Source organism: Bemisia tabaci, chromosome 2, assembly GCF_918797505.1.
Source record: "Bemisia tabaci chromosome 2, PGI_BMITA_v3".
Classification (NCBI taxonomy): domain Eukaryota; kingdom Metazoa; phylum Arthropoda; class Insecta; order Hemiptera; family Aleyrodidae; genus Bemisia; species Bemisia tabaci.
The window spans coordinates 57,270,122-57,295,486 of NC_092794.1; the positions used below are offsets into that span (position 1 = coordinate 57,270,122).

Here is a 25,365-nt window from a genome sequence, read left to right on the forward strand (position 1 = left end):
TTTTCTTGATGATAATCTTTACAGGTCTGCTAGCGTAGTTAACATAAAATTTTTAATCGCTTGTACCGATATTCAGAAAATCAAGCCTGAAAAGTAAACTTTACAGAATTTTTACAAGCATATTCTGATGGAGACATGGCACTGTTACTTTTCTGTATTTGCAGGCCAATGTAGATAAAAAACTTGTATCACACTCTCATTTCTACAAAAATTATTTGAAATACTCATGTTGAGATACTTTAAGTATTTATTTTAAAATAGCAACGTTTACAATCTAAGTATCATCCTTACATATTTTAGACTATGAAGGTGTGTGAATTCACCATCTACTCTTATCAGGATGCTGTATAACACAAAAACTATTTTGCCATGTACATATAATGCTGTCCTCAGCTGCATTGTTGAACAATTTTTTACATATCTTAAATACAATATAATCATCAGGAAGGAAAGATTGATAAGAAGGCTCCATGTTTTTTCCATTGTTTCATTCTGAATTTTATTTTGGAATTATTATCTGCCGTGTTCATGTAAATATTAATCTCTTTTTGTGGTATTTCAGGTCAGTTGTGGAAGCAACAGATGTACACTTGAACATGCGTGTTGGTATTCATTCAGGGCGAGTTCTTTGTGGAGTTCTTGGACTGCGAAAGTGGCAATATGATGTGTGGTCCAACGATGTCACTCTTGCTAATAATATGGAAGCTGGTGGTGAACCAGGGTATGTTTTTTCTTTGCTTATATGTGACAGTCGACAGGAAATGGAACCTTAGTATCGAACTTCTCAAAATTGAAATATTGGTATCATGCCTTTAAATTGTGTTTTGCAGTCTTCTGACACAAAAATGTCCAAAAAACCAGAGGTTTGACAATAAGACTTTGCAGTTCATAAAATGTGATTTTGAGAGACGAAATTTCTAAGGATTAGAATAATCAATCTAACCAAAAGCTGTGACTTTGGACCCCCTATTAGCTTTTAAATTAAACTGAACTTTGTTTTGAGTTACTAAAAAGTGTGAAGAATGTTTGTAAAACCTATTTGATAGTAAAATAGATAAAGTGTAATTGTGTGAATACGGTAAAACCTCAATATGAAGACTTTCAGCAGTTAAAATCTTTGCCATGATTTTTAGTTTCATAATTCACTAGTGTAGACAAAGAACTCAGAAAGCTTTTACTGAACAAGAAAGGTGACTAAGTGGTCGGGCAAGATAGAGAATAGACACCAAGATCGTTGGAATCCGTGCCGTCGTTTGGGCTACAGTCGAATTAGAACTGAATCAATTTTCAGATTTAGGGAGTTACGTGTGTCTATGGTTGGCTGCCACCTTATGGAACAAAGAAGATAGCATGTTTTCAAACTTTATTTTTCAATTATGATGCTGTTCAATCAAAATGTGAGTCATTATATCTGCTTAATAGTCTTAATTTATTGAAACAGTGGTCTCAAATTTTAAAAATTATTTTATGTATGAATCATGCTGACTTATCCATTTAACAATTTCAGGCGCGTGCACATTACTCAAGCATCGTTAGATTCTCTGGGTGGTGAGTACGAAGTGGAAGCTGGTCATGGTGCCTCTCGTAATCAATACCTTAGAGACAACAATGTCACAACGTATTTCATAGTTCCTCCTGCTCATCGCAGAAAGGTGAATTTTTCTTTATGTCTATGGTTTAATAGAACAAATTTTTTTGAGTGTCACGCATCTCTAAAAGACCTGGAAAAACGGGTCATGTCAGAGAACTTCATCAGGTCTGGGAATTTTATGAAAAGGACTGGAAATTGAGATATTTTGAAACTTGAAGTCTGAAAAATGATCACAAGCTAAAACGGAGCCTCAGTTTGGTTTGCGGCTCAATGCTTGGAAGTAGACTCTGAATAGAACGTATTTATGCTAAAAGGAACTATGATGCACACAAGCCTTATTCACAAAATTCCTTTTAGCATAAATACGTTCAATAGTGAACAGAGAAATACATTTTAATCAGGAATCGCAACTTTTAAGTGATTGAACGATTAATACTGAGGAAAAAAAATTCGCTGGTTTCTGTCATTTACAGTACTATGATTTTTTCCCCCTCAACCGACATATGGAAATGGTCAATGTAAAGTCAAAGAATTTTGACCATTTTGATCAGAACAGCCGTGGAAAAGTCAGGAAAGCCAGACAGAGCCTGCAGAGTCTGTAGACACTTTCTTTATTCAATTGCCTAAGATTTATGGATGGACAAAAATGCAAGTATCTTACGAACATTTTATTTTTACTTGACAACTTGTTGGAAACAAAAAAGTTTGAAATTCTGAGGGCAATTATCCTTAACTTTATGGATTTTGTCTGCCGAAGTCTCGAAACTAGTTTCTTTTCTTCACTCTCCCCCCCCCCCTTTTTCATGCTCGCTTTCATGTCAGTTGATCCAGCTAATTGTGAAAATGATGTTGGGGAGTGGGGTTGCTAAATGGTAGGAAAATATGATTAATGGAGGACTGACTGATTTCTCAGTATCAGCTGTGCTTTGTGGGGTGAGCTATTTTTTCCTGCATTCTGGTGAGCGAGTTCTTAGTACACATACACATTATTGTATTAGTGCAGTAGGTAACATGTCAGAAGGAGAGAGTGCAACCATTGTTGCACTCTTGGCTCTTTTGTCAGGCAAGAGTCACCTGTATAAAATCTAGTTTTTTCTTGTATTTTGTTACGCAAAGAAAAGTATACATCCAAAGCACTAGGGGAGTGAGCTTAGTACGAAAATTCAATCCACAATTTTGAAAAATGTTAAGATGAATAATTTTAAGAAGCTTCTCCAGTTTGGTTTTTTTCCACTTTTGTAAAGCAACTGTGGTTAAAAGAACCAAAAAAATTGAAAGTTTTTGTTGATATCTTCCCTTTTCTTCCAGCCATTGCTGTTTAATACTCTCCAGGTGCGCTCTGCCCTCGGTGCTGCTCAAAGGCGTAAATTATCGTTCAAAAATGTATCAAACGTAGTTGTCCAATTATTGCATTCAATCAAATACTCAGTAGAAGTACCGTTCTCAAACATGGCTCCCATGGGTGATATGAAAAATGGACCAGCTCGAAAGGTAAGGTTTCATGAAAGAGAAATCATTTATTTTACAACTAGTGTATGCTTTTGGAGAGATTGGAATTTATAGAGAATAGTAAAGCATATTTATTGTGACCTATAGTTTCAGACAGGATGATTGCGTTTCTTTTCTGCACATTTTCAAACAAGAGCCCTGAAAAGTCATACTCTATAGCTTAGAGTATCAATATTTCCTTTTCCAATATGTTTTTCAATAAATTGTATGAATTTCTGGGAAACAAGAAGGCTTAACAAAACACAATAAAAAACTGAGTTGCTTTAACTGACAAGGGGAGTCTACGAAGTGACATCCTGGGATTGGGTTCATTTTGCTTGTACATGAAGAAGAGACAAATCTAAGGTTGACGTATTTTTTTTTAGCCGCCACCTCCCAACCGTTCTCGAGATATCGATTTTTAAAGTTACGATTTTTGCATGTTTCCGCGCGGAGTTCCGGCGAGTCAACTGAGCGCCGGCAGGCTGCACGAAGCCCGTTTCCTATCAGCGCTGCAGACCGGCCGTTCCTATCAATTAACTCGTGGCAGAGTGGTAGAGTATTCGCCTACCGTTTCAGCGATCGCGGGTTCGAATCCCGCTCCGTGCCATAGCTTTTAGGGAACGCCGCAATGCGTTTTTACAAATTTTCTTTATTTTTATCACACACCAAGGGGTCCGCCCCCTGGCCGCTACGCAGTCCAACCCCCAGGGCGAAAAGGCCCGCTTCGCGGCAAGCAAAATCATCGAAATCGACCGTTGACGGTTGCAAATTCAGAGTAAGGAAAAAGTAATTAAGAATATTGTGTGGTGGGAAATTTTTATTTGAAATTAACATCATTTTATCATTCAATTAAAATTATTCACCCAGTAACCGTCAACGGTCGATTTCGATGATTTCGCCTTCCGCGCGAAGCGGGCCTTTTCGCCCCGGGGGTTGGACCGCGTAGCGGCCAGGGGGCGGACCCCTTGGTGTGTGATAAAAATAAAGAAAACTTGTATAAACGCATTGCGGCGTACCCTAAAAGCTACGGCACGAAGCGGGATTCGAGCCCGCGATCGCTGAAACGGTAGGCGAATACTCTGCCACTCGGCCACTAGTCAATTGATACGGGCGGCCGGTCTGCAGCGCTGATAGGAAACGGGCTTCGTGCAGCCTGCCGGCGCTCAGTTGACTCGCCGGAACTCCGCGCGGAAACGTGCAAAAATCGTAACTTTAAAAATCGATATCTCGAGAACGGTTGGGAGGTGGCGGCTAAAAAAAAATACGTCAACCTTAGATTTGTCTCTTCTTCATGTACAAGCAAAATGAACCCAATCCCAGGATGTCACTTCGTAGACTCCCCTTGTGAGTAAAGGTCTTCAATCAAAAAGTAGACAAAAAAAACCAAGCAAAAAGTAATCGGTTATGAAACCTTTATGATCAGAAATAAAAGAATTCTGACAACACAGGAAGTAAACAAACCCCTCATAAACTGAGGAACAGTAATAGTCCTTGAATGCTGATAGGTGGCATCCCTCTTGACACTAATTCATCGCCTACCCGACCTAGGGGCGTAACTACACCCTGCAATGAGCCCTGGCTTCCATACAACTCAATGTTGTTCCAGGCTCATCTCAATGTGTAGTTATGCCCTTATGTCAGCCAAGCGACGAATTGTGAGATATCCTAAGTGTCGAACCAACAGGTGGTGTTACACCATGTCAAAACAGACCATAAAAGAAGGGTTGATGTATTGTTTCAAGTCCACTTATATTAGTGCAAAGAGAAAACCGTGAATCACACATTTTTAAACAAGCCTTGTCAGTTGTCTCCCACCTTTCTATATATTTCATTGTAAAATGTACTGTGTGTTGTCATAATTTGCTGTTAGAACTTTGCCTTTCATCTCTTCCTTAATCTTTGAGTATGGCTTAATGCAGTTCATGTAATAATACATGATGTAGAGATTTTTGGAATGATGCTCCTTGTTTGTTGTGAGATCAAGTTCATTAGAAAATATTAGATCAATATCAGATGCAAGAGGTCGAGTCTATCGTTCGTATTTTTTCTAGCAGATAGTGTCCCCTTATATGAATCAGCCAGTACATATCAGAATTTTTCCGTGCTTATTTGCAGTGGTGCCTTTTGATTTATAACTACTTCATTTTTTTGTCAAGAAAGTAATTCTTAGTTCAAACCTGCGTCATTCAGGTTCATTCTGTGTAATTATCATCTTGTTTCCCATTTTCCTTTTAAGTTTGAATTTTTTTTCTTGGAAATGAAGTTTGATTTTGTATATAGTTCTCCGTATTGTTTTGGTATTGTTTTCATCCGTCATTATTTTTTCCCCTTATTATATTTTTGTTGTTATCTTTTGTTTGTTTTCTCTAGGACTTGGTAAGTTTTTTCAAAAGTATGAGATCCTTGCATGCTACAATAGTTTGGTAGCAGGGAGGTAAGATTTTTAATTATTATTTTTAAATGACTTATCCTCGTAAAAGTTTTACCAATTGTGATATGATATGGCTGAAAATGAGTTACCTGCTTCAAAAACTTTACCAATTTGTAATAAAATCTTATGTCCTGCAATCATTTAGTGCTTTTTTCATTTGAAATTGATCCTGTGACTCAAAGGTTTAAATTTAATTTCTAAAATCATTGGATATAATTGAGCAAATCAAGTTCAGCAAACGGAATAATAAGGCCCTTGGAAAACTAAAGTCTTTGGAAAAGCAAAATCTCTTAAGTGTTAGTCAAAAGAGAGACAGTTTTACATCCTAATTATTAACATGTTTTGCAAAGATTCATCTCTGTTTAGAAAGTAGTAAAATTACTTTTACTCATATTGAAAGAGGTATTTTTCCATCATGTAAATTAAAGAGTATTGTGAAACTAGATTGCGATTATTTTTTCAGGTGCTGGATTTGCAGCGAGCTCTGCACGCTGACCACGCTTCAGTCCCTGGTCATTTTATGCCTGGAGACTCCTATCGCAACATGGGAAAAGTAAGTTTTATTGTCAGCGTTACTTATTATCATACAGTCATTGCCTGTGAAGGAACATGAAGAATGAAACTAGAAAAACATTCATCTTAGTTTTCACTAGTGCAGATTTAATGTTATGTTCTACTTTTTTGGAGAATGACCAATTGTTAAAACATAAGAAGTCTACCTACATAAGGAGTTTTGAAAAGAAGTTATGCGCAATAGTTAAGGACTGCTAACATTTGTGAGATAAGGAGGCATACAAAATGGAAGAGATGCGTATGACATATTAACACAAAAGGGAGTGAAACCACTCTAGGGTTCATATAAAGTTAGAGGCAGTTAAGATTTCTTTATGCTCTTGGAGATAGACTTCTCTCCCATGATATAATTCCGCATTAGGCAGGAAAAAGTCTACCTGCTTGAGAACTCAAAAGAAAACTCTGTATCTGCCCAAAGCTGAGGCATGTGTTTTCAAAGGCAAGTTCTGAATCTCCTGTTGCACTACTTTTATTTTTTTCCAATATATGTAAGTAACCTGATGAGTATTCAGACCTTAACTGATCTTCAATTGTCATCTGTTTCAGAATAAGGTCACAGATAAATTAAAGCGCCCGTTTAAGAAGCGGCACTCGAGCGTGTACCATCAACCAACCAACCGTGTCAACAAATATTTGTCTCAGGCTATCGAGGCACGCAGTGTAGACCGAGAAAAAGCGACTCATGTTAATCTCATTAGTTTGACTTTCAACGACAAAGAGAAAGAACGCCAGGTAACTTTCCTTTCTTATGCTGACTTCAGCTTTTACCCTCACCAGCAGCCTGACCACAGACCTCGTGCTTCCATCAATATTGAAAGAACTAGTCTCCATTCTAATGGAATACCCTTCGAGGGCGACCACAGACCTTGATCTATAGAAACGGCCTTTGGAAAGCTGTTTCATCGCTCGTGGGTCGATGGAACTGCTCGATTCCATTGAAATTGAGGTTAGGGTTCTTCTTTTGTTTACGTGCTTCTCACTTGTCGGCCATTGAAGTTGATTTGGTTCAAGTTATTGGTTGAAACCAAAATTTTGAGGTTAGTGTATCTCCCGCCATTAATGTTTTCCAACCTACTTCTTCTTCTTTGATGAATGGTGATTGGTTGAGAACAATTTCCTCTTTTTCAGTCAACATTCAACATCGCTTGCCTTCCATCGCGGTCCGTGGTCGCCAAAATTCTAGCGATGGAACTGCTATGGAACAAACTCGCACTTCCATTGCCGGAAGCCCTAGAAGTCTGTGGTCGGGCTGCAGTGAAAATTTATCTCTTCAGTAAAATTTTATCTCGTTCCAGGATATTCTGAAATTGAAATCTATAAATAGACAAAATTACTTAATGGGGCAATGACAAGGAATTTTAACAAGATTGTAGTGTAGCATATACCTACAGTACATATAGTGATTATAGTGTACATATTTCTCATGTAAAATTTTGTGCAAAAGCCAAATAGTTTAAAAATAGAATCTCTATAGGGAGAAAAAGCTAATCTAAATCCAAAGAGTCAAAAGCCGACAGTCCAGTTGACATAGCAAAATGAAACCTGAACCTGAGTTCAGCGAATCAGCAAACGCAATTTTCCCTGCCTTGTTCCATCATCAGAGTTCAGCAAAAATTGTGTTTCAAACTGGTCCCATCTTTGGAATTTTCGAAACAGGAGCTCTTTGCCATACAGCGCTTGAAAAATCAAAAAATTCTTAAAGCCCAGTTCACTCTATACTTTCAAAAATATGAATTTAAAAGAATGGGTGCCAATCACCCATTGTTTCTGCTTGAAAGTTAGATTCTTTCATCTCCTTTTTCATTTTAAAAGAATGACAATGGGTAAGCATTTCATAAGTTGTGATTTTATTTTTTGGTCACTGATGGAAAACGTACAATACCGAATGCAATAGTATGGATTAGTAACTTCCAACCTAAACATCATTTTTGTGGTTCTAATCTCTTGTCTTTATTTGTTGCAGTACCATAGTGACGTGAATGAAGGGTTCACAATCTCATTAGCTTGTAGTTTAGTCCTGTTAGTTCTTATTGCTGGTCTTCAGGCAACCATTTTACCTCGCACCATAATTTTGTTGTTACTGTTCCTGACTGCGTTTGTCTGGATTTCTGTAAGTTCTGTGTTATTTTATTTTGATCTACGATAAAGTAATTATCATCTGGAATAATAAGTAATAATAATCACAAGCATGTATGAAATTTCAGTTTGAATCACCCTAGAATTTAAAATGTCAGAAAAAGATAGACAAAAATTGAACCAAAAAAAAAACCTGACAAGTCTTGAAATTCTTAGTTCTTTGTGTTTCTTTATCAGTAAGAAATGCAAAGAGCCGTTATGTGGTGCTTCTCAAAACTTACATAATATCGAACCGCCGTTAGTGCTCCTTATGTGTAGTGGCCTCATACTTGTAACTCTTTCAAGGACATATCAAAGCAGGCAGGCTTGAAGAGGAAGTTGTGAGAGGTCTAAAAATTCTGACCAATGCTCCGCAAGTACTCAAATTATGAATTGAGCTGAGGCCCATGAACTTAAATCGACAGAGTAAGGTTGGTTGAGGTTTGAGAGAATGCTTGATTTTTGACTCAAGTACTTATGACCCGAGTTTCTTTGCGTTGAAAACGCTGGCAATGAACCAAGGCTGTGCGAATGAATCGAAACGGAACTTACAGTAGTAGCACTGCAAAACAAAAAAAGACGAATATTGTTAGTTGACATACGTCGTTATGGAGTTCAATCATTAATATTTTTAGTTTCTCTTTCTGATGCTCACTGAGGAGCTGAATAAGATATTGTATAAGATCCTTGTGCACTTTTCTCTTTAAAGTTTTGTAGTTTTTAAAACTTAGTTCGTACGATCTTTGTTTGATTTTCAGATCTCCTAATGTTTGATTTTTTTTTTATTCTAGGTAGTACTGATGCTTCTGCTAGCTGTCCGACTTGGTTGGATACTGTGGGATATTTCTCAGAGTTTTGCCCTTCGTTTAGCAATAACTACTTTTACGATAGTTTTAATTTGTACAATGGCGCAAGTGAATATGGTAAGCAAAGTTGAGTTGTTCTCTCCTTTTAGAATTTTATGTCTCAAGATTAAACGAAGTCCGAATAAATTCCAAAGAAATATAGATTATCAACCATGCAAATTTTCAGTCATCTAAATGAATCTATTTTTACCTGAAACATAATGCCAAGTGCACAGAAACAAGTCTTGTATTTTTTCACCCCAAAAAAAGTTACCACATACGCTCTGCGCTTCTTGCTTGATTCCCGCAAATGGTGTGGACCAGCCCATTCTCACCTTGTACGCTTTTAGTTAGTTCTTAGATTTTCTCATTTTATCTAGGTCGGAAGCTTTGTGCCTCTAAATGCCTGAATGGCTGCACACTGATTATCACAAATTACAACTCACATTAAAGAAGAAAAAACCAACTACTCACACTCTCAGGAGTGCATCATTGGAGGAAGACAGGTTGATTCAATATTTTTGTTTCTTTCAGTTAACATGTCGAACTGATGCACCTTGCTACGCTCCATCTGCGATGGCAAATGTTACCGAGTGGACATCGTACAACGATCATCGAGCCTGCCCCTTACCACAATATGCTGTGATCAGTTGCACCTTAGGATATCTAGCAGTCGCATTATTTCTGACCCTACCCATTCTAATCAAAACAGCTCTTGTCTGTGTCATGGCCATCATATTTATCATGCTCATCGAGCTGTCCCATATTCAGCTTTTCAGTTGCTATGATACAATTGTGCAGTAAGTATTTTTTTTTTTATCTAAGAATGTCCAAGGTTACAATCAAATATTCTTGAAAAAAAAACTTTAACTCTGCAAGAAATACATAAGAAAATAAACATTCCTGTAAGAATAATCCTTACCGTAAAGCTTATTTAATTCTTTATTTATTGTTTAGTTTTTTTTCACTAAGACCATTTTTGAGAATGAGCAATCAAAACCTAGTTAATTTTTTTGGGTCTAGCGACTGGAGATTAAAAATGATTTCAATTTAAGGTTTGTGATCCTTTGTTTGAAAAAAGAGATAGATTTCTATCTTACTCCGTAAAATTATCCCTAAATTCCTTCATTCAAACCATGGATGCAAAAAGTGCCCGATCTGGCTATTATAGGATTGAAGCAAACACGGGGCATACCTTGTGCCTCTAGGCATCTTTATAAAACAATAATGAAAAAGTGGTGCAAATTATTTTGCCGTGAAATTGGGCATTTTGCCGTAAATTTGAAAAGTTCCAGATTGCCAGATTGCAGCGAATGATTGGCTTTACAGAAATTTCTGCCTCCCTTTATTTAATTCTGGCCATGTGTATCACTGCCTCCATCCTCTGTATTTTTAACCTCTCTTTTTTCCAGATCATTGGTGCCGCTGCATGCTTATAACATTGTTTTCGTCATCATATTTCTGATAGCAATAATTATTCATGGAAGGCAGGTTGAATGGACCGCTCGTCTTGATTTCCTGTGGCAAGTGCAAGTGAGTAAATCATAAATGACAAGAAATATCATCACATAATAAACTATCACACAATGGAGAATTTGCACACAAAAATTGTATTGCCTCATCTGAAAGATGAAATTCACAAAATTTAAGACACCTGCAAATTCTCTATTTACTAAATATTATCTTACAAAGAGAAAACTAAATATCATTGAATGATAATTAAAATAATCAAACCTACTGCAAAAGAAAAATAAAGATATCTTAGTAGATTTCTGTCTCTGACACTTGCGGAAAAACTTTTTTGTATTCTGTAACAATAATTTTATTTTGCATTTTTATAGACCAAAGTCTCTTTTCCTTTGGACAGAAAGCATCCATTTCTTTTCCAAAAATATGAATTCCTCCCTAGGAATTTTTAAGCAACGACTGGTCATCCGTTCTTTCTTGAAAAATAATTTTTGAAATTTATCCTATGTTTTTTTCTATAACTTTGTCTGTATAATAATCTCTGGGATATTACAGGCGAACGAAGAAAAACGAGACATGGAAGCCCTTCAGAATAGCAATAAACGAATTCTCTTCAATCTTTTGCCAGCGCATGTGGCTTCACATTTCCTTGACAACCAATTCCGCAGCAACATGGTATGAAATTTAGTCTTAATAATAATACCTAGCATACTTCTTGCTTTAGAGAAAAAAAGAAGTGTTTTCGAAAATTTTGTAGTGAAAGCCTCAAAAGACGGTCAGCAAACAAGCTCATATGAATGGCATATGAAGAATCACCAGCATAGAGATTTCAAATTAAATGGTTTTTATTAAGCCAAAGCTGAAGCTTGCCAGATTATTTTTTTTAATGACTCGTTATCACATTCCATGCCACTGTGTTTTTGTGGGTGTGTTCCTGTAAAGCAAAGGTAACAGGGAAAAAATGATGCTATGTGGGGAATGACAACTACTGTCTTTGAATTTTGCTGCAACGTCATGGCTACTTCTCAGTTGCACCCATAATATCTCACAGTTAGCTGTTGGGTAGGTTTGCGGGTAGCGTCCTAATTTTTACAACACATTGCAAATCAGACCAAAATCTGTGACCATTTTGGGCTGCGGTAGACCCTGTAAGACTGTCACCATGACTGGCACTGCTGGGAACAAGCTAAAATGTCATTTGAAAGTTGTGAAATCAAATTTTATGGCGCTAATTTCACAATCCATTCTATAACAGTAGATGAAACTTGCTTTGTAAAAACTTTTACTCTGAAGGCTTCGCCAGGAAACGACTTAGGATGTAGGTAGAATTTGTTCATTTGCCGCTTAGAAAGCAGATTTAAGCAGCTTTGCATGTGTGCACCATCATTGAACATTTTATCAGGTATGTTTTAATCACTCATGTTCCTCAAGTAGGTAAATTCAGTATAAAGGAGCTCATCCGTAATAGATGCATACTTCCTCTACACAAAGGTGTCTGAATGACCCCTCGTGTACTTGTATAAAACAGGTCATCCAAAGTTGATACTTCGACCCGCAGAGCTCCCCTCCAGCAATGGTTTACGTCAAAATTGACCTGTAGGCTAGGTATAAAGTTAAAAACATTTAGAAAATAAGAAGGAGACGTTGAGAAGTTAAGAAAGTTTGTTTTGTTTTATCGGCGGTTGAAAAAGGGCACGTTAATCCCAAAATGTCCTGTCAAATTATTTTTATTCACAGCCTGTACCCCATTTTAGTGATTTTTTTTCATATACATGTTGCAGGCATTTAATAATTTTAGGCGAATAGCCATCTGCCTCGGCAAATAGCAATCATGCCTATTTGCCCAGACTATATTTGACTATATTTGTCAAATATTACACAGAATTTCAATTATTATTTAAAAAGGGAGTTTTTCTTAAAATTGAATAGAGAGACCCTCAAATTTCTTTCACTCCGTTTTCTCTATGAAAGAAGCGACTGAAGAAAAAACCGCTCATAATCCAAACTGAGAGCATTTTAAGCGCAAGTAATCGACACTCTAATGTTTGAGCTTATTCAATTAATGTTAAGAAATTTGAACAATAGAAAAAGCCATCAAATTACTTTTTACTCGGGTGGTTACTGCACATCTACAACAATTGAGTGTGTCAATTTGATAATGGCGCATCTCTGTAAATTTAAGTTAAACAGGAAACAATGAAAACAGCTTTGCAGCCTGAGGAGCTATTGGTGACTTTTTTGATGTGTTAAAATTCAAACTAAAATTCTCTGAAAATGTTAAACTAAAATTATCATGATATAGGAGAAAAATTTGATAAGTTTAAGCCCTAAAAAATCAACACAGTCTATTTTTGCTCTAGCAAAAGTTTGCAACAAGCCCATTTCAAATACCTTCCTCCTAAAACCATGTTTTCGTGATTTACAATCGTAAAGCCATTGTAGCCATTGTCTAATGTGACATTCTGGAGTGTTTTTTGTGGCAAAACGTTTGTTGAAGACTGCTCTATGCTGTAGTGCTAGTATCCTAATTTTGAGTTTTTGAAAGGAAGGTTCCGTTTCCTTAGACGGTTGCAACTTAATTTCTTTTATTTAATATTTTTTTGCGTATTTAGTATAGCTCTACTAATTTTCCTTTTATATCATGTAGAATTTTTAAAATTTTCTTTTGTGTCCTTTTTTTCCTTTTATCGATTGAAGCTTATGCTAGTTGCTATTGTAGCTGCCGCTTATTTTTCTTTTGTTGTTTTATTTGTTTTTAACAGAACACTCTCTCGCAGGACTTGTATCATCAAAGTTACAGCCGTGTTGGAGTAGTCTTTGCATCGATCACGAATTATCATGAATTCTACATGGAATTAGATGGTAACAATCAGGGCGTGGAATGCCTTCGACTCCTCAATGAAATAATAGCAGATTTTGATGAGGTTTGTGTTTTTCTTTTCCTTATCTTTATTCATTATCCTTAAATGTTCAGTGTTTGAATGTTACACGATTGGTTTTTGAGAAGATTATATTTTTCCATATCAATTTGAAGAAACTTTCAAAGCCATAAAAAATGTATTTCACCCATTCCTTTCTCTCATACTTTGCCCCCTCTACTTACAAGGGGAGGCTACCGATTGTCCCCCTCAGATCGGGTTCAAATTTGGCAGAGAGGTAGAATAGGTTAATATAAGAAACCGTATTTTTTTTTTAGGTGCCAATGCCCAGCCGTTTTTGAGTTATGAATTTTTGAAGTTGCCGTTTTTGCGTGTCAGCGACGCGCTCAAGTTGAGCCTACTGTGCGCGCACCTTTTAATGTGATCCGAGATACACGAACGTCAAATACGTCCACCGGCCAAGCGGTAGCGTGCTCGCTCACGGCGCAAGGGGTCCGGAGTTTGATTCTTGATCCGAAAATTAATTTTTACAATGGATTATTTTGTTTTTTAATCGCTTTATCACAACAAATTGTAAGTCACTTTGTAAAAGCTAGGATGTGAATAATATATTTTTTTCCCTTTTTTCTCAAGAAATCATTAAAAAAAAATATTAAAAAATACATAAAAAATAATTAGAATCATAACGTTTACAAGGTGATTTATAGTTTTATGTGTTGAAACGATGAAAAAACAACATAATCAATGGTAAAAATCAGAGCTTCCGATCAAGAATCGAACTCCGGACCCCTGGCGCCGTGAGCGAGCACGCTACCGCATGGCCTCGGATCACATTAAAAGGTGCGCGCACAGTAGGCTCAACTTGAGCGCGTCGCTGACACGCAAAAACGGCAACTACAAAAATTCATAACTCAAAAAAGGCTGGGCATTGGCACCTAAAAAGAAATACGGTTTCTTATATTAACCTACTCTACCTCTGCCAAATTTGAACCCGATCTGAGGGGGACAATCGGTAGCCTCCCCTTGTTAGGTTTTCAATTCCGTTTGGCTAAAATCAGTAATCCTGGATACTTTTCTATAGTCGTCACACTCATGCAGATAATTGAGCTATTCAGCTTACTGACAAAACTGTGTCAGATTAGAACAAGGAAACGCTGTTACAAGATAACGCATTGTTTATTTACAACTTTTAAAATCAAGAACAATTCAAAATCATGGAAAAAATGAAGCTAAGTGAAGTATTTGTGAGCCTTACATAAAACCATTTTCTGGATAGAAGGTATGGAGGGTTAAAGACCCGGGTATGGAGGCTTTGAGCCGCAAGTGTAAGAAGTTGGATACTTGGGAAATTATTTTCAGTGAGTAGCGGCATCACTGATCAATGAACGAACTGTAGATGCTAGGACGTTCTTGTGTCCATGTACCCAATGTCTTGAACGTTGGCGGCTAAACTCCTGTTTCAGTTTCCTAGTATTGAGTTGGGGCTCTTTGGTGCAAGAGAGAAAAACTAAATTTCAGGTCTGTTATCTTTTGACGTGAAACGCCCCTTGTCTGGATAAGTATGACTAAAGTGAAAGAACGTTTCTGCCAAACGTTTCAAAACTAGTTGACTTATCAATACAAATTTTTTCTGAAGCACTTGTAACCAGTATTCTAGTTAATTTTAGGGAATGAGTTGCTTTTTCTGTAATTGAAAGTTATGATATCGGCCTTTAAAAGCAACGTATTTTTTATATGAGGAGAAACACACCTACCAAGCTTTAGAAATGTACTCAAAGAGCCATAAGCATCATCAAGTAATTTTTGTTACATGTTTTTGTGGTAAATCGGTAGGTAAATCGCATGATTTTTATTTAAGGTTAATTTAATGTGTATCATGAGAATGATTTCTTTTTTTTCAGCTGCTGGGAGATGAGCGGTTTCGAGCCATTGACAAAATTAAAACTGTGGGTTCCACTTACATGGCTGCGATTGGCTTGATTCCTGAGTACCGAATTCAAGACGATGACCATTCGGCAGGGTACTACATGAGCACACTAGTGGAGTTCATTTTTGCCATGCGAGACAAATTAGTTTGCATCAATGAAAATTCTTACAATAATTTCATGCTTCGAGTTGGCGTGAACATTGGGCCTGTTGTGGCAGGAGTTATCGGTGCAAGGAAGCCCCAGTACGATATTTGGGGTAACACCGTGAATGTGGCTAGTCGTATGGATTCCACCGGTCTCCCAAACCACACTCAGGTGAGTTTATGATCTGTTCAAGCTGACTATTTTTTTCCTTGTTTATAGCATACTAGAATGTACTGTCAGGCAGGGGAAAAATTCAAGGATCGCACACTTTGTTTAAACCACTTAAGTTTTATATTTAAGACTTTTTCTTTTGAAAGTTAAATTTTGTTCTGCTTTTCAAACACATGCAAGCTTTCTTATTTTCCCTTTATCTTTGCAGGTAACGGAAGAAGTGTTCCAAGCTTTAAAGAATCACCCATATGAATTTCAATGCCGAGGAAAAGTGAAAGTGAAAGGCAAGGGAGAAATGACAACATATTTCCTAACAGATCGAAAACAACCAGGCACCATGCGTGTGGAAGAAATGAACAACCTTCGAAGTGGAGGTGGCGGCGGCACAGGTGAGAAAACCTGTTTTTCATGAGCTTTTCCATTGTCAGGTTAGGAATTGCAATGTAGGCGGTCTTTGTCCAAAATACAACATTGCTGTAGTTCATATCCTTGGTGAAAAATATTATATGCTTTTTGCTTGATTTTATGGAGCTAGAAATTTTGCAGCGTTGAAATGTAGTTATGTTCCTTCATCTGCAGCGGCATGGTGTACTTTGCCATATATCGATTGATCTGCCATCTAAACCCATTGAAAATGATTAATCAACAAGATGTTCGCAACAAACCCTAATAATTGACTCTTTACCATAGTTTCAAGTGGAAAAAATTTGATAGTGGATCATCTTTGCTTTGCCACTGCACATCTGGAAAATGGTGATGTGACTGTCTCATAAGGAATTATGACACTAGTCAGCAGGTGAAATTTTTTCTCTTTCAGTAGTAAGTCCTCAAGTAAGTAACAGGAAGTGCAATCGCTTTATTTTTGTGTGCAGGCAATATGTATGGAGGAGTTGCAACTCCCTTAGCTTTCTTAAACCATGTGCAGCAAGTCCAGGCGCATGAAAAACCGTACAAACAACATAGGGTCAACAGGCACCACTCAGATCGCAGTCGATCAGGCTCCAATCATAGAACTCCAGAATCAGAACCTCTACTATCAAGTAAGTCACAATCTTAACTTATCTCCTTGAACATTCTTGGCAATACCTTAGTCAATGAAAGCTTGAATTTGAGCTATTGATATCAGAGCGTAGAGGAGTATTTTACCTCAATTTGTGGACAAAAAATGTCTAAACATAACTAACCAAGCGAGAGTTTATTTACTATCCCTGATGCATTTCAGGAACCACCCATCTCTTTCTCTGGTGGATCTGTGACGCTTACCTTGGTTCTGATCATGTCGCCCAGGGTTTCCATCAGTCTAAAAAACATAAAAAGTCAGGAAAGTTGTGAGGAGTGTTTAGCAGCATTCAGTGTAATTGAAAAGATCAGCATCTTCCTTGATGAAAGTTTTGTTCAAAAGATAGGAAACTCAAATATTTAGAAAATATTTTGGAGCTGGGGAAAAGCAAAACAAGTCAGGGAATTTGAAAACGAAAAATTGATAGGAAGCCTGGCTCACCATATTAGAGCAGTTAGAGATCCACCGAAGAAAGGGAAGAAAGGGTTGCCTCCAAAACTCGTCAGTAGTAATAAATTAAAGCGAGGTGAGTTTTAAAAATCCCGATTAGTTTCATAATCAGTCTCCCCTCACTGTTCATAAATCTTGTGATAGATTAAGGTTGATCTATAGTGTAGTGAAAGAGACTTTTGAAAGCTGTGATTTTAGTCAGAAAGTACATATAATTAATTTACCTTTGCTTCTTATCAAGTTTCTATTTGTTTTTTTCCTTGTTTGTGTTCTAGATGGCAATCAAATGTTGCGAATGTTATCTCAGCAGTCGCGACCTGCTTTGTTACCATTAGTAGGAAGTTCACGCTCTAAACCTCCACCTCTACCTCCTCATAAAGGCATTACACAAGTGTTCCCGCCAATGAACAATCCTCCTATGAATAACTTTAAGTACGTTGAAGTTCCTTAAATTCAGTATTATGTAATTTTTGTGCAGTCATCGTTGAAAAATCTGAAATTTTCTAGCAAAAAAGTTTTAGTTTCTCCACATGTTATGAGTTATTCCGCAGTTACCGTCTTGAATTTTAGTTAAAAATGTGGGAAAGTTAATAGAATTTGGGGTGACACCAATTTAATTTGGGGGGAGGTTTCGAATTTTCTGCTCCCCTGCAACATTGCGGTTAAAAACTCCATAAAGTTAAACCTTTCTTTATTCACTGTTGCTAATCTTGATGAATTTTCAAATTTACAGGTATACTCCTCCAGGCGTGTGGTCACAAGGAAGTAACTCTAGTAATAGTAGCTATAATAATTTTGGTGTAAATAGTAACTGCAATCCAAATTTCTCCCATCATATAGTTCCAGAAACCACCTCCAGACAGTATAATGTAAATAACCATAATATCACCAGCAGTATTACAAGTCAGAGTCACTCGAAAAGCCATCGTGTGGAACAAGAATCGTGGCAGACAGCTAGTCAAGACATTAAACCGTACATGAAACCACTTCCAAAGCCGCCAAAATCAGAGAAGCACAAAAGCAGTAAAAAGCAACAATATTGGCCTCAGCATCTTCTTAGACATTATTCCGATGAGTCACTTCAAGGTATGTGAAAATCAGTTCATCAACTCGAGTTAATATTTTCTCACAATGAGCATTTGTTTCCTCTGTTGTATCCAATTATTCACTCATCTTGAATATACTAAAATGACATAAGATTTGTGACACCAGTAGATCATTCTTTGGCTCTGAGGTTTAAATCTTACACTTGCGATTTAAACCTTGCAACTTAGAAAATTCAAAATCAACTTCGGGTGGGAAAAATATGATTTTGCCCAAGCAATTGTCTGTTGAACTTCTCAGGTGGCCAAATTTGCAAATAGTATACACATAGCATACAAGTAATCAAAGTATAGAAGATTAATTTTTTTCTCTACAATATTAGCCCCGAACGGTTCTCTCAAAGGACAGTATATAATATTAGATCCATAGCCAATTCAGAAAACATGAATTACTATTCCAGTCTTATCAGATTTCTGTATGTAATTGATTTTTTAGAAAACAGAGGAGCTTTTTATTCTTCCAGAGCTGGCTATTAATGTGTCTTTAAAAGAATGTTAAGTTTCTTTGTGCAAGCTGATATGAAAACACCAAGTATAATTGTCTCTTTATTTTAGGTTCTGGCATGAATGTGGGCCAGCAGTATCGTGTGCACTCATCTGCCGATGAGATTAGCTCCTTAAATCATTCTCCAAGTATGAGCTCTTCGGATGAAAGTTACAGTCGAACAACAGATGCCTCACCATCCCCATCTCCACCTTTACCAGCTCGGCAGCAGACTGACGCTAACCAGTGGATCTTCCCATCAGACATCCAAGTCAATGTCTGCTCAAGCCCAGAAACATCTCCGAAAGTCTCCCACGACTATATTCCTCCTCAATGTTTAGTCAACAACAATCATTCTGATTCGCTCAATAGGTCCTCAAATAAGATGAACGGTTATGGAAGCGGTCGCAATAAATCAAAATCTTCACCCCATAAAAACCAAAGAGGATCCGGTTCAAACTCAAGGAAACCGGAAAAATTATCATCTAATGCTTTGATGGCCCTAGCAGGAAGTGGAACTACTACTGTCGAAACCAATCAAAGTGTCGGCTCCAACCCGGGCGAGAGTTGTGGCAGTTTTGAATTCCAAAAATCAAAACCCAAAGTCAAAGGAAGTCCAAGCAGCCTTAAGAAAAGGTCAGATGCCGACAGTCTGGATGGGTCAAACGTAATTAGTGATATCAAAACCACGGAATCAAACGAGGAAGCATGTTCCAAGAACCATCTGAGCGATCAGAGCATGAATGATAAAGAGTGTGGTACTGCCAATAGTTCAACAAGCGGTCGCTCATCGACGAAAAGAGACGGCTCCAGCCAAACAGATCTGAAGATTCCAGTGAATGTGGACATCATCCAAACGAGACCGAACACAGCTCAAGAAGATTCGGCCATGAGTTTTGAGAATGAAATACGGAAAATTCTTGAAGACCAGAAAAAGACACCCTCACACGAAGAAAATGTAGAAGAGCCTTTGGTAACAAGCAGGTTGGTACCGCAGTTAGTCGAATCGAATATGGCGCACATCATAGAGATTGCTAGACAGCAAGAAAATAGTTTGCTTAGTGATAATATCCCTGAAATCACATTGCAAGCTGACCTCATTCGCACAGATCAAGCATGGTATGTATGTGTAAATAGTTGTTTAGACTCTTAGTTAACTCTTCTAATTTCCATAGGAACACCCTTTTGTTTCCTCCTCTCTATCAGAAAGTCTCGGTTTGATGATTAAAAATTTAGGTTTCATGAAACTTGATAGCCACTGTGTTTTTCGTGGGGAATTTTATTTGATCATTTTACGTTATTAGGTAAAAATTAGGTCTAGAAAGGCACCTAGAAAATTTTGAACTGTTGCTGTTTTTCGTAAAATATGTTATTCCTTAGCCCCCCTCCCTCTCTTTTGAGTTTTTGTCACTCAACGAAGGTTCAATAGGAATCGGTATATTTAACTTTGTGTGAGAAAAAAGATGATTTATTACATATTTTAATCACATGTTTTTTAAAATATTCATTCTTATATTTCTTTAATTTTAATTGATTAAATGCCGAGTTATCAGTAAGTAATGAAATGTTACAATTTAATTTCCATTATTTTATCGCGCAAAAAGTATGTGCGAGCAACTGAAGAGCAGAAAATACCTCTTCAATTCATGAATCTTCTTTGCTTTTCAAGTAGTATTAATCCAATTCTCAGAGGATCGAGATGTGGATTTTCTTATAATTTTGTCTACCATCAGAGTAGAAATCTTTCAATTTGTCGAAATTCTCCTAACTAAGTATTTTTATTAATACCATTCCCTGAATTGCTCACATCTAAATTCTTAACTTCAATTGCTTTCTTCTGCCAATTAATCCTAGTCAGTGCATCAAAAGGTAAGCGTTATAACAGAATTCTAACTTCACAGACATGGTTCATCTAAATATTCACACTTCACCCTGCAGCCCTCCTGTATGTACTCTGTTGAATAGTTTAGACTTGATTTTGCTTGTTGATTTTTCAAGCAACAGCAACCTTCACTCAAGAATTGATGTACATTCACTTCATTAGGTGGCCATGCTTTGTAGAAATACATTTGTTGTGGACAAAGCATTATTTTTTGAGAAAGTAACTATTGAACCAATTGATGCGCATTGCTCAAAAATATCAGTGAATTTTCCAAAAAAAATATCTCAGTAGATCGGTTCATTGATCTGTTATTGAGTTTTGAAAAATAAGTTTTTCTAGATGTGAGGCTACAATGCAATGCAAAACTACAAGGACCAGAAGAAGGGCTCATAATAGTTTGAGTATGCTTGTCTCTGGAGCAGTTATTATCTGTACAAGCATCAGTGTTGCCCAGACCTTTTCTTCTCATTTGTCACTTAAAGCAGAAAAACGGACTCGTCCCTTTTTCATGTACCCTGTTTCTGGAACCCTCCTCAGTTTTACAATAAACATGTTTTGGAAATTAAGGACAACCTGAAAGACTTGAGTTGTAGGTAAAAAAGAGGAAAAAGTTTCAGATTCTGTAAAAATTTCATAGATACGCTCTCAAGAGAATATTGCTCTGTCTCAATTATCACCTCTGTGTCACTTTGGTCATCGATTGTCTTTCAAGCACCATCTCACAGCCCTTTTCAAACTAGCTTTTTTCATTATAATTTTAATCTTTTTTTTTTGGCGGCTCTCAAATTACACACTCATATCCCCCATACATCAATCAGTCTTTCAACAATGCACAGAAAAACCTGTGGAATATTCTTACATCACTATCTTATGATAAGAAAGGTCACCATCCATGGAAAAAGGAATCTTTGTCCTAGGAGTTTCAAAATTGAGTCATTGATACCAGAGTATTGGAGAGTGTTCCGTGGGCATCTTGAGACAGAAATGCTCAAAAATGTTGCACCGAACTAATGTTACCTATGGCGGTTTTAAGCTTTCAATAAATGTATTTTCGAGAAAAAGGATTTTTAAAATTTTAATCTCCCTAGTAGAGGGTGATAAACTGCCGGTTTTAGTACAACCTCAACTTCACAACTTCCCTTTGTTATCACATAAATAAACCAGATCAGTTACAACTTATTCTATAAAACACATGAGAGAGTTTTCCATGGAAACTGCAAAATCCTATTTTCGACCAAACCTGAAAGACTTTGCTACACTAAAAAATTTGCTTCTGTGGATGTTCATAAATAGATTTTTTTTATCCATCCAATAGATATTGCATCTTTATATTTTGGTCTTGCTTGTCAATATGTTTTTTCCCCCTCCATTTCCAATTTAAATTTAAAAATATCATGGCGAATGCAAATAGGTAAAAATTATCACGTTGAAATAAATTATAGTAAAGTCTTTCAGTTAGAATCACATTTTAATCTGCTTTTTTCTAAATACTACTGAGGAACAATACTAAAGTTGTATGTTAATATTTTTGTACTCATTGTTGTAGAATTTTTTTACATAAAAGTCTAAAAACTAAAAATCTTTATGCTAGTCCTTACATAAGTTCTCTAGGAGAACTTGAGGCAGTTTTTCTCGATTACAATATGTATTTGTTTCTTTCCAATAAATCTCAAATTCTAGATTTAGACTTCTGTGTCCTCAGCAAATCTGTATCATTTCTTCAGAATTATGTCTCCCTGCTATTAGATTGAATGCTCCCCTATTTTTAGATACTCTCAAGCCGTTCATATCTGTCGTTAATTCTCTCCTTAGCAGTCTCAAAAATCTCCTCCAAGATTTAGCATGTTCTCTCACTTTTCGTCTCCGTTGTTGCTGTTTAGTTGTTCTTAGAGGTGCAACCTGTAGGTTCAAATACCTGCCCATTTCACATTAAACATTTAACCCGATAAATGAATGAAAAAATAAAATATAAGTGGAAATTCTGAGACACTGCAATAGAGATGTGTGGTTTTGCAACTTGGTCATTGATATGTAATACTTGATGATGGAAAAGTCCATAAAAATGCTGTCATGTGGGGGAACAGAACAAACCAATTCTTGTCGAGGGCAACATTTATTCTTGACACCTCATTTTCATTGAATATTTCAGATTACATATTTATCAACATTCGAGGGCTTAGTAATTAATGCATTAAAACAGTCTGACTGTTGCTTATGGGGGTGGGTGTTTTTTATATGCCGTCCAGCATTAGCTCTCGGCTGGGCATTAGCTAGCATCTGTGTCTAATGCGCTGTTGGTTTGTATAACTAATTTAGCCGTTCTTCAAGCTCCTTCCTTGAAACATTTTGAATTAAAGAAATGCGAGGCATAATAATGAATCATGGAGCACAAAACTTTCCTTGATAGATAAATGGGAAAGGTAATTCCCATAAGTCAAAATCTGATGAAAAGTCAACCCACTTCTGGATCTATTTCTAATCAAGTTTTGCTTGTGCTGTTACTTCTCTAGAAAAATAATTTACATCCTTTAACAACATCTTTCATATTTTCAGTAGCGAGTTGCTGAGTGAGCCGCAGATGATCAATGGGGAAAGAGAGGCGACTGGCAGTGAAGATGAAATGGAAGAAAAACAACGCTTTGAAGAAGAGGAGAAGAGAATTGCTGAAGAAGTTGAAAGACAGGTACTATGATCAAATACGTTTGAAGTTTTAAATGCTGGTGAAAGAAAACTTTAGTCTGATCATTTTTGGTCAGTTATTTATTTACTCAAACCTATCACTAAAAATTAAAAATCTCTCCCCAAGAAGAGAGGAAATTTAGCCGTACTTCTATTTTTTGCAAGTATTTTGTAATCAGGATCATAATTGAGTTCTGGCATGCAGCCTCTCTTACAAAAAATGTATAATGTCACTTACTTTTACAGGAGGCTGAAGTGCGACGGCTACTAGTTGAAAGTTCAAAGCAAGTGGGAGAGACCAGTCAGTCAGAATGGAGTGATGAAGATGACGATGATGAAGATAATGACAGTGATGATGGTGACGATGCAGATGATGATGAAAATGCAGCATCGGAACCTCTCCTCAATGACAGAGAAAGCACTGGCTACACCACAGATGACCCCGCTCTTGAGAACATATCTATGATCCTTGAAACTGGTCTTACTGATGCCGAAGGTGAGTAAAGCATGTCCTCATTACATGTTTTGCTTTCCTTTTACCTCCCGGAAAACAATTTCTTTTTGAAGTTTAATACCTCAGTTTTTGCAAAAATTTGTCCTAGGTCCCTGGCGCTTTGCTGTCCTGAGAAAGAATGCCATTTGAGCAAGCACGTTGCAAAATTTCCTTTGATACCACCAAATTTTCAGGAAAACTTAGGACTTTTTTCCTTCCAATTTTTCACAGAAATGATTTTGAAAGAGCCATATGCAAAAACGACATTTTTCGCCCCCCTTTAAAACTTATTCAAACTTCGTCTATCAGTTACTAATACTGGAGCGCTTCTTTCCCCAAATTTTCAGACCCCCAAAAAATTTTGGGGGGGCGCTAGGGGGGGTGGAAGTCAAAACCTGTGAACCTCGATATCATTCGAACGAAACAAGATATTGAGGCCCGGTTTGGACGAAAAATCGTCTAAAATTGCATACTTTAAGATTCTAAAGGTCAAAATCCCAAAATTAAATTTTTAAATTAACTTATGTGCTTTTTTTCAGTTTTTGAGGAAAAACAATTTCTTTTAAACAGATTAAACTGAAATTTCACATTTTTTGATTTGAACCAAAACCAGTTTTTTAAATTGCTCGTCTTTTTCCGCATCCAACGAGTGGTCGTATAAGCTGGGGAACCGAACGGTTCCGGAGTTATGATCATTTGAAGTTTCCGCTCAACGCGCGCCGACCGATTTTCGCGCGCAAAAAAGTCGGATTTGACTGTTATTAAATCAGATTAAATGTTCAAACTGAGCAAAATGCATTATTAGGGACTCTTGAGGGTCGCTGAGTTCAGAAATTACAGATACTTCCAAAAAATTCACGTTTTTAAAATTACAGCTCCGTAGCGCTATTTTAGAGGCCCACTGAGCGCCAACCAGCCGCTCAGTGGTCCTGTGCGGAGCTGTAATTTTAAAAACGTGAATTTTTTGGAAGTATCTGTAATTTCTGAACTCAGCGACCCTCAAGAGTCCCTAATAATGCATTTTGCTCAGTTTGAACATTTAATCTGATTTAATAACAGTCAAATCCGACTTTTTTGCGCGCGAAAATCGGTCGGCGCGCGTTGAGCGGAAACTTCAAATGATCATAACTCCGGAACCGTTCGGTTCCCCAGCTTATACGACCACTCGTTGGATGCGGAAGAAGACGAGCAATTTAAAAAACTGGTTTTGGTTCAAATCAAAAAATGTGAAATTTCAGTTTAATCTGTTTAAAAGAAATTGTTTTTCCTCAAAAACTGAAAAAAAGCACATAAGTTAATTTAAAAATTTAATTTTGGGATTTTGACCTTTAGAATCTTAAAGTATGCAATTTTAGACGATTTTTCGTCCAAACCGGGCCTCAATATCTTGTTTCGTTCGAAAGATATCGAGGTTCACAGGTTTTGACTTCCACCCCCCCCCTAGCGCCCCCCCAAAATATTTTGGGGGTCTGAAAATTTGGGGAAAGAAGCGCTCCAGTATTAGTAACTGATAGACGAAGTTTGAATAAGTTTTAGTGGGGGGGCGAAAAATGTCGTTTTTGCATACGGCTCTTTGATC

At 37.0% G+C, this 25,365-nt stretch overlaps 1 protein-coding gene across 4 annotated transcripts in view; it reads left to right on the forward strand.

Annotated features, from left to right (window-relative positions):
* The window catches only part of rut (adenylate cyclase rutabaga), a 67,021-nt gene that overhangs the window by 34,777 nt on the left and 6,879 nt on the right, over positions 1-25,365 (forward strand). The window contains exons 8-26 of one of the 4 annotated variants that reach the window (XM_072295921.1): positions 563-721; positions 1,508-1,652; positions 2,900-3,082; positions 5,977-6,066; positions 6,633-6,818; positions 8,050-8,196; positions 8,993-9,124; positions 9,581-9,846; positions 10,459-10,579; positions 11,069-11,188; positions 13,276-13,437; positions 15,294-15,635; positions 15,844-16,024; positions 16,508-16,675; positions 17,421-17,577; positions 17,879-18,231; positions 18,804-19,851; positions 23,171-23,297; positions 23,540-23,789. In XM_072295921.1, coding sequence (XP_072152022.1) covers positions 563-721; positions 1,508-1,652; positions 2,900-3,082; positions 5,977-6,066; positions 6,633-6,818; positions 8,050-8,196; positions 8,993-9,124; positions 9,581-9,846; positions 10,459-10,579; positions 11,069-11,188; positions 13,276-13,437; positions 15,294-15,635; positions 15,844-16,024; positions 16,508-16,675; positions 17,421-17,577; positions 17,879-18,231; positions 18,804-19,851; positions 23,171-23,297; positions 23,540-23,789 — 4,337 coding nt within the window. Of the gene's footprint in view, positions 1-562; positions 722-1,507; positions 1,653-2,899; positions 3,083-5,976; positions 6,067-6,632; positions 6,819-8,049; positions 8,197-8,992; positions 9,125-9,580; positions 9,847-10,458; positions 10,580-11,068; positions 11,189-13,275; positions 13,438-15,293; positions 15,636-15,843; positions 16,025-16,507; positions 16,676-17,420; positions 17,578-17,878; positions 18,232-18,803; positions 19,852-23,167; positions 23,298-23,539; positions 23,790-25,365 lie in introns of all 4 variants that reach the window. The other 3 variants (XM_072295922.1, XM_072295923.1, XM_019040923.2) reach the window with 3 other exon arrangements.